This window comes from Staurois parvus, unplaced genomic scaffold (assembly GCF_062004578.1).
Source record: "Staurois parvus isolate SC_StPar_1 unplaced genomic scaffold, SC_StPar_1.0 ptg000538l, whole genome shotgun sequence".
Lineage (NCBI taxonomy): Eukaryota > Metazoa > Chordata > Amphibia > Anura > Ranidae > Staurois > Staurois parvus.
The window spans coordinates 8,709,189-8,721,246 of NW_028318334.1; the positions used below are offsets into that span (position 1 = coordinate 8,709,189).

General features: G+C 39.8%; 1 protein-coding gene across 2 annotated transcripts in view; it reads left to right on the forward strand.

Moving 5' to 3' along the window:
• Window positions 1-12,058, forward strand: part of TEN1 (TEN1 subunit of CST complex) — a 32,345-nt gene that overhangs the window by 5,285 nt on the left and 15,002 nt on the right. For both annotated transcript variants that reach the window (XM_089690666.1, XM_089690667.1), the window contains exon 2: window positions 11,125-11,240. In XM_089690666.1, coding sequence (XP_089546792.1) covers window positions 11,149-11,240 — 92 coding nt within the window. In that variant the 5' untranslated portion in view covers window positions 11,125-11,148. The remainder of the gene's footprint in view (window positions 1-11,124; window positions 11,241-12,058) is intronic.

Sequence of the window (12,058 nt, forward strand, 5' to 3'; positions counted from 1 at the left end):
GAAGGAGAGAGCAGAGTGTAAGAGAGATACAGTGAGGAACAGAAGAATTTGAACACCCTGCAATTTTGAAAGTTCTCCCACTTAGAAATCATGGAGGGGTCTGAAATTCACATTGTAGGTGCATTCCCACTCTGAGAGACAGAATTGAAAAAAAAAAAATCAGAAAATCACATTGTATGATTTTTAAAGAATGTATTTGTCTTGCACTGCTGAACATAAGTATTTGAACACCTGAGAAAATCAGTGTTAATATTTGGTACAGAAGCCTTTGTTTGCAATTACAGAGGTCAAACGTTTCCTGTAGTTCTTGACCAGGTTTGCACATACTGCAACAGGGATTTTGGCCCACTCCTCCACACAGATCTCTAGATCTGTCAGGTTTCGGGGCTGTCGCTGAGCAACACAGAGTTTCAGCTCCCTCCAAAGATGTTCTATTGGATTTAGGTCTGGAGACTGGTTAGGCCACTCCAGAACCTTGATATGCTGCTTATGGAGCCACTCCTTGGTTATCCTGGCTGTGTGCTTCGGGTCGTTGTCATGTTGGAAGACCCAGCCACGACCCATCTTCAATGCTCTGACTGAGGGAAGGAGGTTGTTGCTCAAAATCTCACAATAAATGGCCCCATTCATCCTCTCAATACAGTGCAGTCGTCCTGTCCCCTTCGCAGAAAAGCACCCCCAAAGCATGATGTTACCACCCCCATGCTTCACAGTAGGGATGGTGTTCTTGGGATGCAACTCATCCTTCTTTTTCCTCCAAATACGACGAGTGAAGTTTACACCAAAATGTTCTACTTTGGTCTCATCTGACCACATGACTTTCTCCCATGCCTCCTCTGGATCATCCAGATGGTCATTGGCAAACTTCAGACGGGCCTGGACATGTGATGACTTGAGCAGGGGAACTTTCTGTGCAATGCATGATTTGAAACCATGACGGCGTAGTGTTCTACCGACAGTGACCTTTGAAACTGTGGTCCCAGCTCTCTTCATGCCATTGACCAGCTCCTCCCTTGTAGTTCTGGGCTGATTCCTCACCTTTCTTATCAGTGATATCCCACGAGGTGAGATCTTGCATGGAGCCCCAGTCCGAGGGAGACTGACAGTCGTTTTTAGCCTCTTCCATTTTCTAACAATTGCTCCAACAGTTGATCTATTTTCACCAAGCTGCTTGACAATTGCCACGTAGCCCTTTCCAGCCTTGTGGAGGTCCACAATTTTGTCTCTGGTGTCTTTTGATAGCTCTTTGGTCTTGCCCATGGTAGTAGTTGGGGGTCTGACTGACTGTGGGGTGGACAGGTGTCTTTAAAGAGCTCGGACAGGTGCTACTAAGTTAGATTAATGAGTGGAGTAGAGGTGGACTTTTTAAAGGCACAGTAACAGGTATTTGAGAGCCAGAATACTTGTTGTTTCTTAGGTGTTCAAATACTTATGTTCAGCAGTGCAAGACAAATTCTTTAAAAATCATACAATGTGATTTCCTGAATTTTTTTTTTTTTTTAATTCGGTCTCTAAGAGTGGGAATACACCTACAATGTGAATTTCAGACCACTCCATGATTTCTAAGTGGGAGAACTTGCAAAATCGCAGGGTGTTCAAATACTCCTGTTCCTCACTGTACGCTCAACAGAGTGCTGCTTCTTTATTCACTGTCCCGTCACAGGCTGGGGGCAGGGCCTGTGAGTTTTACCTAACTGTAGCAGGAAAAAATCAGGTCAGAAATGGCTGTTTTGTGTGCAGAGTTGTGTAAATCTCAGGACTGAAATACTAATCCTTTGCCTGGAGTTCAGCTTTAACAGAGACATATTGTGATAACTTACTTGTAATAAAACATTATCCTTTTGTCTGCTATGTTGTACCTGGTGCAGGCAGTAGCACTGTTGTCGTACATGCTGTATGCCTATTATTACTAGGTATTTTCTCCTTATGTCAGTCTCAAAGGTTTTAAATGCCCAGACTCATCTGACCTTGCCCCAACAATCAGCACCATGGGTTCTTCTAAGCAGTTGTCTAGAAAACTGAAACTGAAAATAGTTGACGCTCACAAAGCTGGAGAAGGCTATAAGAAGATAGCAAAGCGTTTTCAGATGTCAATATCCTCTGTTCGGAATGTAATTAAGAAATGGCAGTCATCAGGAACAGTGGAAGTTAAAGCAAGATCTGGAAGACCAAGAAAAATATCAGACAGAACAGCTCGCAGGATTGTGAGAAAAACAATTCAAAACCCACATTTGACTGCACGATCCCTCCAGAAACATCTGGCAGACACTGGAGTTGTGGTACACTATTCCACTATAAAGAGATACTTGTACAGATATGGTCTTCAACGAAGAGTCATCAGAAGAAAACCTGTTCTACGTCCTCACCACAAAAATCATCGTTTGAACTTTGCAAATGAACATATAGACAAGCCTGATGCATTTTGGAAACAAGTTCTGTGTACCGATGAGGTTAAAATTGAACTTTTTGGCCGGAATGAGCAAAAGGTATGTTTGGAGAAGAAGGGGCACAGAATTTAATGAAAAGAACCTCTGTCCAACTATTAAGCATGGGGTTGGATCAATCATGCTTTGGGGTTGAGTTGCAGCCAGTGGCACAGGGAACATCTCACGAGTAGAAGGAAAAATGGATTCAATAAAATTTCAGCAAATTTTGGATGGTAACTTGATGCCATCTGTGAAAAAGCTGAAGTTAAAGAGAGAATGGCTTCTACAAATGGATAATGATCCTAAACACACCTCGAAATCCACGGGGGATTACATCAAGAGGCGTAAACTGAAGGTTTTGCCATGGCCTTCACAATCTCCTGACCTCAACATAATTGAAAATCTATGGATAGACCTTAAAAGAGCAGTGCGTGACAGACAGCCCAGAAATCTCAAAGAACTGGAAGACTTTTGTAAGGAAGAATGGGCAAAGATACCTCAAACAAGAACTGAAAGACTCTTGGCTGGCTACAAAAAGTGTTTACAAGCTGTGATACTTGCCAAAGGGGGCAGTACAAGATATTAACTCAATATATTATAATATATTATATCAAGATATTAAATTAAATCTAACTTTTGTTGACATATTATAATAATGTCTAATCTGTAATTTGATGCCTTTTGGAGATTTTTCCATCTTTCCTTGGCTTCTTTATGCACATTAATACAAATTTTTAGCTGGGGTGCCCAAACTTTCGATCCCAATTGCAAATGCGTTGACAACAGGGGTTCAGCAAGCAAACTATTGAATGGAAAAGGGTGCAGGTCAGATCTGGGGACAGTTGCTTTGCACAGTGTTTGCTCAAATATGTACTGTATATTATTTGAAAACATTCTATTGTATGAAAGGAATTTCTAAATACAGAGATTGATTTTAGGAATATGAATTAAAATTTTGAAACCTGTTTTTTTTTTTTTTTAAATTTAAATATTTATTGATTTTTCAATTTAACCGTTTCAATACCGTGCAATTTTACACCTTCCTGCCCAGGCCATTTTTCAGGTTTCAGCGCTTTCACACTTTGAATGACAATTGCGCGGTCAAACAACACTGTACCCAAACTAAAATTTTATCATTTTCTTCACACAACTAGAGCTTTCTTTTGGTGGTATTTAATCACCACTGGGGTTTTTATTTTTTGCTAAATTAACAAAAAAAGACCAAAAATGTTGAAAAAAAACCACATTTTTCTTTGTTTCTGTTATAAAAGTTTACAAATAAATAATTGTTCTTCATAAATTTAGGCCGAGATGTATTCTGCTACATGTCTTTGGTGAAAATAACCCAAATTAGGATGTATTTTTTAGTTTTTAGGAAAGTTATAGAGTTCACAAACTATGGTATAGATCTGAAAATTGATCAATCCTGAAGTACTGATGGCCAATCTAATTTCTTGAGGTCCAAGAATGTCAGAATAGTACAGATATCCCCAAATGACCCCTTTTTGCAGAGTAGACAGTCTGACGTATTTCATAAGAGGCATGGCGAGTTTTTTGAAGTTGTATTTTTTTGTCATAATTTTTCGGAAAATGAAAAAAATTATTTTCACTATTTTTTTTTTTTTACATACTGTCACCAGTGCAGTACAGCGTCATCATATAACTGGCATGGCGGTGAACAGGGACACTGACTGGTGACAGTATGAAAAAAAAAATATATATATTTTTTTTAATTTTTTTATTACATTTTTTTTTATTTTTTTTAAGATTTTTTTTCATATTTTACTATGACCAAAATAGTACAATGTTACCATAGTAACATTGTACTACTTTGGGGAAGTGATCAGTATTTTTTTTTTTTTTTACACAATTTGCTTATAGCAAAGAATTACTTTGCTATAAGCAAGCATTTACCTGAATGAAATCGATTCATTCAGCTTTTTTTTTTTTTTTTGTGCTTAGCTGTGATTTGGTCACAGCTAATCACATGACATGTGCATGTGATTAGCTGTGACCATTCACAGCTAGGCACTAGTATACAATGGATGGCATCATGAATGAAGCCATCCATTGTATACAACTGTCATGTGACCTGCTGTGATTGGTCACAGCAGGTCACATGGTACCAGCAACGGGAGCCGGTACTCGGATCTGTCATCGGCCGTGTCCGAGGTGCACGGCCGATGACAGATCGCACTGCTGCGCCGCTCTGCACTAGCGCAAACGGCGCATGTGCGGGAGCACGCCAAATGGCGTGCACCCGGAATGCAGATACACATCTGAAGCCGCCAAACGGCCATTGGCCGGGCGGCTAATGGTTAAATACATATTTCCATAATTTTTCTCAAAAAACATACAAAACCATTACTTATTTCCCTTTCTATGACTATTTCCCACCCCTGCCCAACCCACCTCCCCTCCATCTCTCCCTCTCCTTCCCCCCCCCATTCCACCCACTCGGCATCCCCCCTATCTTCCCTATAAAAGCAAGAGGGACGTTCATGTCATCACACACTATAGCTTTCTATATTTCACCTTCAAACCGAATTCTTCCCATTTTTTCCATTTCACATAGTATAACCCCATCTTATCTTCATACATATGGTAAAGTTTCTCTATCCTACAAATCTGGTTCACTCTATCTACCCACCCTATTCTTCCTTCGGCACCTCTGCCTTACGCCAAAACTTGGGTATCAGACCTTTTTGCTGCTTTTTAGATAATACCATATACCCGATTCCTTATACTTATTCACTGATAATTCTGTGCTATGCAGAAGACAGGTCTCTGGATCTAATCCTATATCAATCTCCGTAATCATCCCAATTAAATGAACTATCATCTTCCAAAATACTTGAATTTTTGGGCACTCCCACCATATGTGATACACCGTGCCTATCTCTCCACACCCCCGCCAACACCACAGTGAGTTTTCCCCACTCCTCTTATGTTCAACATTCGGTGTAATGTGCCATCTTATCAAACACTTGTAATTCATTTCCACCTCTCGCATACTTACATTCTCGTGAGTTAATCTATATATTTTCTTCTGTTTATCCTCTTCTATCCCAACCCCCCTGTCTCTTTCCCATTTTGCTATATACATTGGCTTTATGCCTGTGTCTAATTCAGTGAGAATTTTATATATTTTTGCAGTACCGTGTTTCCCATCACCCCATGATCCCAACAATCTCTCAAACAAATTCCAATCCTTTCTAGGTCTCAATGGTTTCGGAAGATTCCCAACAAAATGTTTCAATTGGTGATAACGCCATTCATCTATCTTAGTGAAAACCTCTCCATTTTCCAAATCCTTAAGTGATCTCAATTCCCCCTCCACCATTATATCTCTCAATTGAACTTCCTCCTTCTTAAGACATTTTCCTGTAATCTCCTCTACCTGGAGGAAAAAACTCTGTGTTCCTCAGTGGCATTAATATAGAATTAAAATCCCACTTCATAAATTTGTGCAAAATATCCCAAACTCTTAAAACATTTAAAGTATATAGACTTGTGCTATCTTTTAATCCTCTATATTGTGCTGGAACCCAAACAATTCCGCTCACATTAGTTCCACTAAGTTTATCTTCAATATTAACCCAACTTTTCTCCCCTGAATTATACGTCCAATCAAAAATTCTCGCTAAAATTACTGCTTTGTAATATCTCTTAAAATCTGGCACTCCCAATCCACCCTTCTCTTTATTTCTACTTAATTCATAGGATATTCTAGGTTTTGTATTCCTCCATATGTATCTTATAATTTTTTTTTAATTGCCTTAAAAAAAACCTCTGGTAGTTTAATTGGGATCATTTGAAATCTATATAGGATTTTAGGGACAATTACCATTTTTATCAGATTTATGCGTTCTATCCAAGACTGGTTTTCTCCTAATTTTTTAAATTCCTCCTTAATCTCATTTAACAGTGAAATATAGTTTAATTTATACAAGTACTTATATGAAGCAGTGAGTTTTATCCCAAGATATTTTATATCTTTCTTTCCATATAAAGGGGAATTCTTTTTGTATTTTTTCTTTTTCACTTTTTGAAAGATTTATATTTAAAATCTCAGTTTTTGTTGGGTTAATTTTTAAGTTTGATAACTCCCCATATTCCTTCAATATCTTCATTAAATTTGGGAGTATTATCCTGGGGTTTCCCACATAAAACAACAGGTCATCCGCAAAGGCAGCCACTTTATGTTCTATATCTCCTATCTGTATTCCCTTTTTATATCTCTATTCTTCCTTATTGTTGACAACAAAGATTCCAATGACAATACATACAACAATGGGGACAATGGACAGCCCTGTCTTGTTCCATTTGACATCCCATGAGACTCTGACTTCTCCCCATTAATCATAATAACTGTGGAGGGCTCCCTGTACAACTTTCCTATCCACTCTCTCATTCTAACTCCCATCCCCAGGGCCTCCAGAGTGTCCATCATGAACCCCAAATAAACTCTATCAAATGCCTTTTCGGCATCGATTGAAAGCACCACCACCGGAGTTTTTCCTTTTCTACCTTTCTGAATGAGCAACAGGGATCTCAACCTATTGTCTCTACCTGGAACAAAACCTACTTGATCCCCATGTATCTATTCGGGCATTAAGTCTTTCAGCCTATTTGCGAAGACCTTTGCATATAACTTGGTATCTGTGTTCAATAGTGAAATTGGTCTATAACTGGAGCACTGAGAAGCATCTTTTCCTTCCTTATGGATAAGCACCACATGAGCCTGTAGAGATTCTTGCCTTATATCCATCCCTCCTCCCAAAGCGTTCATGTATAGCTTCAGTTTAGGTATTAACAATTCACTATATTGTTTATAGTACCTCGCAGAGTATAACCATCTGGCCCTGGGCTTTTCCCTGTTGCCGTACTTTTTAATGCTACTTTTATTTCATCTTGTGTTATTTCTGAATCTAGGGAATTAAGTTGTACTTCCCTTAATTTAGGTAGACCAGCAGTTTTTAGGTATGTTCTTCTTTGTTCAATAATCGCAGTTCCAGTGTTATTTAAAGGGTCATGGGATTTAATATTATACAACTTACTATAATATTCCTTAAACACCTTAGCAATCTCTTTAGTTGAATGAACCAATTATCCCTTGGAGTTTTTTTTTTTTTTTATATAATTCCTATTTTTCTTTTTCCTCAGGCTCCCATTAGGTACTTTCCTGGCCTATCTCCCCATCTGTACCTCTCGCTTAACACTTTATTAAAGGCTCTTCTCTTCTTCCATTAAAATCTCTAGTTCTTCCTTCTTTTTTATATTACCTTCTGCCTTATCTCTTTAGTTATTCTATTCTTGTGTATCTGTTCCAAGTCAAATATTTCCTTTAAAGGCCCACTAATTTTCTCTCTTCTTTCTCTTTTTTTTTTTTTGCCCCTATCGCAATCGGGATGCCTCTTATATAAACTTTATGGGTCTCCCACACTGTGGCTACCGACACGTCTCCTGTATTGTTCACCTTAAAAAAGCGCTTAATCTCTTCCCCAATCTTCTGATCTATATCCTTATCCAGGAGAAGTGCCTCATTTAACTTCCATCCTAAACCTCCTGTCAACCGCTTTCCCCACCCGAATTTCATTGTGACAGGGGCATGATCCGAAAAAGACATGGCTTCTATTTCTGCTTTAATCCGGAACTCAATAAGTTGATGATCTACCAATATATAGTCCAATCTCGAATACATCTCATGTGCATTTGAGAAGAAGGTATAGTCTCTATCCTTCATATGTATAATTCTCCAAATGTCCACCAGTTGGCACTCATGAATCACCTTCTTCAGTAGTCTGAGACCTACCCCCCTCTCTCTGCACAGAAGAGGTTGCGTCCATTTGTGGATCCATACAGAAATTGAAATCTCCAGCCAATATCAAACAGCTTTTTTTAAAATCCATCAATTTTTTCAATACACCTTTCAAAAATATTTCCGGCCTCTTATTTGGACAATAAATACTAGCTGCTATACACTCCAATTTCTTGTAGTTTACCTTTCAAAAACAAAAATCTCCCATCAGGATCCTCCAACTCAAACCTTATATTTTTTGCAAACCCTATTGCTACTCCCTTTGCTCTCTTAATTGGGGAATCTGCGTAGTACCATGTTGGATAATGTCTAGAGTTCAACTTAACATTTGACCCTATCTCGAAATGTGTCTCCTGCAAAAACACCATTGATGATACTCTGTGTTGTAGCTCTTTGAATAACCGAAATCTTTTCCCAGAACAATTCAACCCGTTTTACATTATAAGTTATAAACTGTATTTCTTCCATCCTTCTTAAATCTTCTTTCTTCTCCATCCCCTCTCTTCCTCTTTCCTTACTTTTATGACTCCTCCCATCATGCAGAGTGTTATCCTTACTTCCCCTCCACCCACCTTCCCATTGCACCCAACTCCCATTCCATTCCCTCCCCTCCCCCTTTACTACCCTTCCCATTTTTAGGCTTCTAATTTGCCTACTAATCATTTGTGGGCCTATTCCCACATTAAAACCTTGGGGTTAAACTCCGCCCATGAACGGCTCTCCCTCCTTCCAACCCCCCAACACCCTCTATCAATTTAGAGGGGATACCATAAGGAAGAAGAAAGAGAGAGAGAAAAAAAAAACCCTTCCTCCTTACTTTCCCCCTCTAACAAACTGCCAGACCTCTTTTCCCATAACTCCTATTGCTCTGTCTATTTCTCTATCTTCTTCTTCCCATCCAACAATCTCTATTCTTTGCAAATCAAGTCTCTCACAGAAATCTCTCAAGTCCTCAGGAAATTTCAGATGAGCTGTAACTCCATTCTTAGATCCAATTAGGCACTCTGGGGTCCCCCATCTGTAATGCACATTTTGTTTTCTCATCTGCTCTAGCAGGGGTTTCAAAGATCTCCTCCTCCACAAAGTCTCAGGTGTCAAATCCGCAAAAATCTGAATGTCTATTTCTCCATATTTAATACTTGTTCGTCCTTTGAGCTTCCTCCATATCTCATCTTTATCCCCATACTTATGGAATTGAACAATTATATCTCTCGATTTTTCCTTCCCATTGGCTTGTTGAAACTTTCCTATTCTAAAAACTCCATCCAATTTAATCAGCTCTGTATCAGATCTGTCCCTTATGGAGTTTAAGATTTTACAAACCAATTCTTGTAATTCTTCCCGTTTTGACATCTCTGGGACTCCTCGTATCCTAAGATTACCCCTCCTGTCACTGTTTTCTTGTACCTCTATCTTATAAAGCAATTTTTGCTGAACTTTACCAATATCAGTTGTCCTCCTTTTCTATTTCAGATATGTTTTGGGCATGGTTTTTAACTTTTTCCTCCGTTTCTTCCACTCTCAACAACAACTGCCCCAAATCTTTCCGTATAGTTGCCATTTCTTGCTTTATTGTTTTTTCCAAATTTTTTAACATTTCTGCCATCTCTTTTTTGTTCGGTACTTGTAGTTCACTTTCACTGTTCATTCCCAGCAATAGCCTAGGGCAGTTTTCCAAGCTAATTTCCATTTCATCTTTATCGCTTACACCTTGGGATCTTTCTGGAGTCACATTACCCTGGGACGTGTATTTTTTGATCGTACCGGTTTGGGACCTTTTGAGCCCACTTCCTTTAGCACTTTTGTTCTTCATGTCTTCTGTAAATATAGTTTTCCTCTAAAGACCCAGGGTACGTAAGTAGTGGATGTGTGTACTAGAAACCCAGACTTGATTTACTATTTGTCCTTTTACCCTTTCGTTTCCACTCTTAAGGTCAATTAATTCCTTTTCCTCTTCCATGCCTTCATGTCCCCTGGGAATCCCCCTTTTCTCCTTTACACAATATGTAGTATATATAACACAGTCCAATCCACTATAATTCTAGCCTAGGCCATTTTCACTCACCCTCCTTTCGCTTGGCTCTCCTGTGGGATGGCTCCAGGCTGCAATTTCAGATATTCCTCGCCCCTTTAAGTTCTTGGGGGGGATTCCTCCAGGGTTTATTTTACATGGACATCCATATGCTCCGGCAGCAAAACAGACCAGAGCTCAGGCCGAAAAAAGGCTCCAGGGAATGGACCGTTGTCTCCCTCTCTCCTCAGGACGCCGGCCGGCTTCCCCTCTTCCCAGAGCTCCTTCGTGACCAACCACGTGGCCCCGCCGCGTCACTCCGTCTCCTCGGCAACCTGATGCTCCGTCCCCGCCTGTGTGTCTCAGGAAGCCCGGGACTCCCGTCTCGCTCTCTCTTTCCCCGCTCACAGTCACAGAGCCGGCATTCCTCCACCGGGATCTCCTCACACAGGTAGGTACCCAGTCTCTAGTACTAGGAGGGCACTTGGGGTGGCTGGAAGCAGAGTTTGTCAGAGAGCACTTACATCGTGCTCTCCCACACCGCCATGCTCAGACTCCGCCCCCCCCCCTTCCCCCGATGGCTCACCAGCACATCTGGTTCTGATCTAAAATTTTGAAACTGTTAAGAGAGATTGTTTTACCGGTTGGATTAAAAGTTCCTATTTGTGGTCACACAAACTAAGCACTTGTAATGAATTGGAAATGTTTGGCTCTTTATCTTTTATATTCTTTTACAATTCATTTTATTGTTTCCAAGCTCAGTAATAAAATGTATTTATAAACCATGCTTCATAGTCAAGACCAGAGATGGTCAGTCTGCCATCCTAATATATCAAAAATTTTGTTAACTTTTAATCTCTTTCTAGTGTAGGTAAAAAGACTTGAAGAACATGATGTTGCCGGCTGCTGCAGAGTATCAGTACTTGTGGGAAATCAGTTCAGGAAAAGTACCTTCTGGATCCACTGTGAGGACATTTGGAAGGTAAAATCTGATTAGGGTTTTCCAAACAAAATGTGTTGAAAAGTGGTTTCAGTTTGATGGAGAGAGTGATGCTATATGACATTTCCAAAATGCTCAAACACTGATCTCTAGGGCAGGTGTCAGAGTGGTATTTGTAAAGAGTCTCCTAAACCTAAGCCAGCTTTTTATGAGGCCTAGTAGAGCTGGGATACTTCATGTAAAGTACACTGCTCAAAAAAATTAAAGGAACACTTTGAAAACACATCAGATCTGCTATACTCTGATTAGAAAGTGTTTCTTTATTTGTTTTGAGCAGTGTAAAATTTTAGACACCCTTTCAAACAGCATTTCATTTTAAAGCCTAACTTTAGGGGGTTTTTTTCCTTCTTAAATGTCCCCAAGGTGTTTCAAAATAGCAATACTCTCTTTCTATGGGCCCAGAAACTGCTATGTCTCACTCAGTCAGTCACTCATGCATTTATTTAAACTACTTGGGGGCAAAGCACTCCTGAATGTCACTCCCTACCAGGCCGCATGCCATTTAAGCAGGGTCATTGACTGGTGCCGCCATGATCCCTTAAAGTAGTGGGGAGCTATAAAGAAAGCTGTCTCCGAAATCCCACTATTGACTCCTTTGTATATGGACAGAATTCTGTCCTACCTCAGAACTCATCCCATCATTACTGAGACCTGGCATATTTGTTCTAAGGTGTTTCAGGGCCATCTGATCTCTCTGAATCCCTACCCATTGTTCCCTGTTATAGAAAATCCTTCTTTTACCCCAGAACTTTCTAATTTAAGGCAACAACGCTTGTTTCAAACTAGACATTTTATGTGTT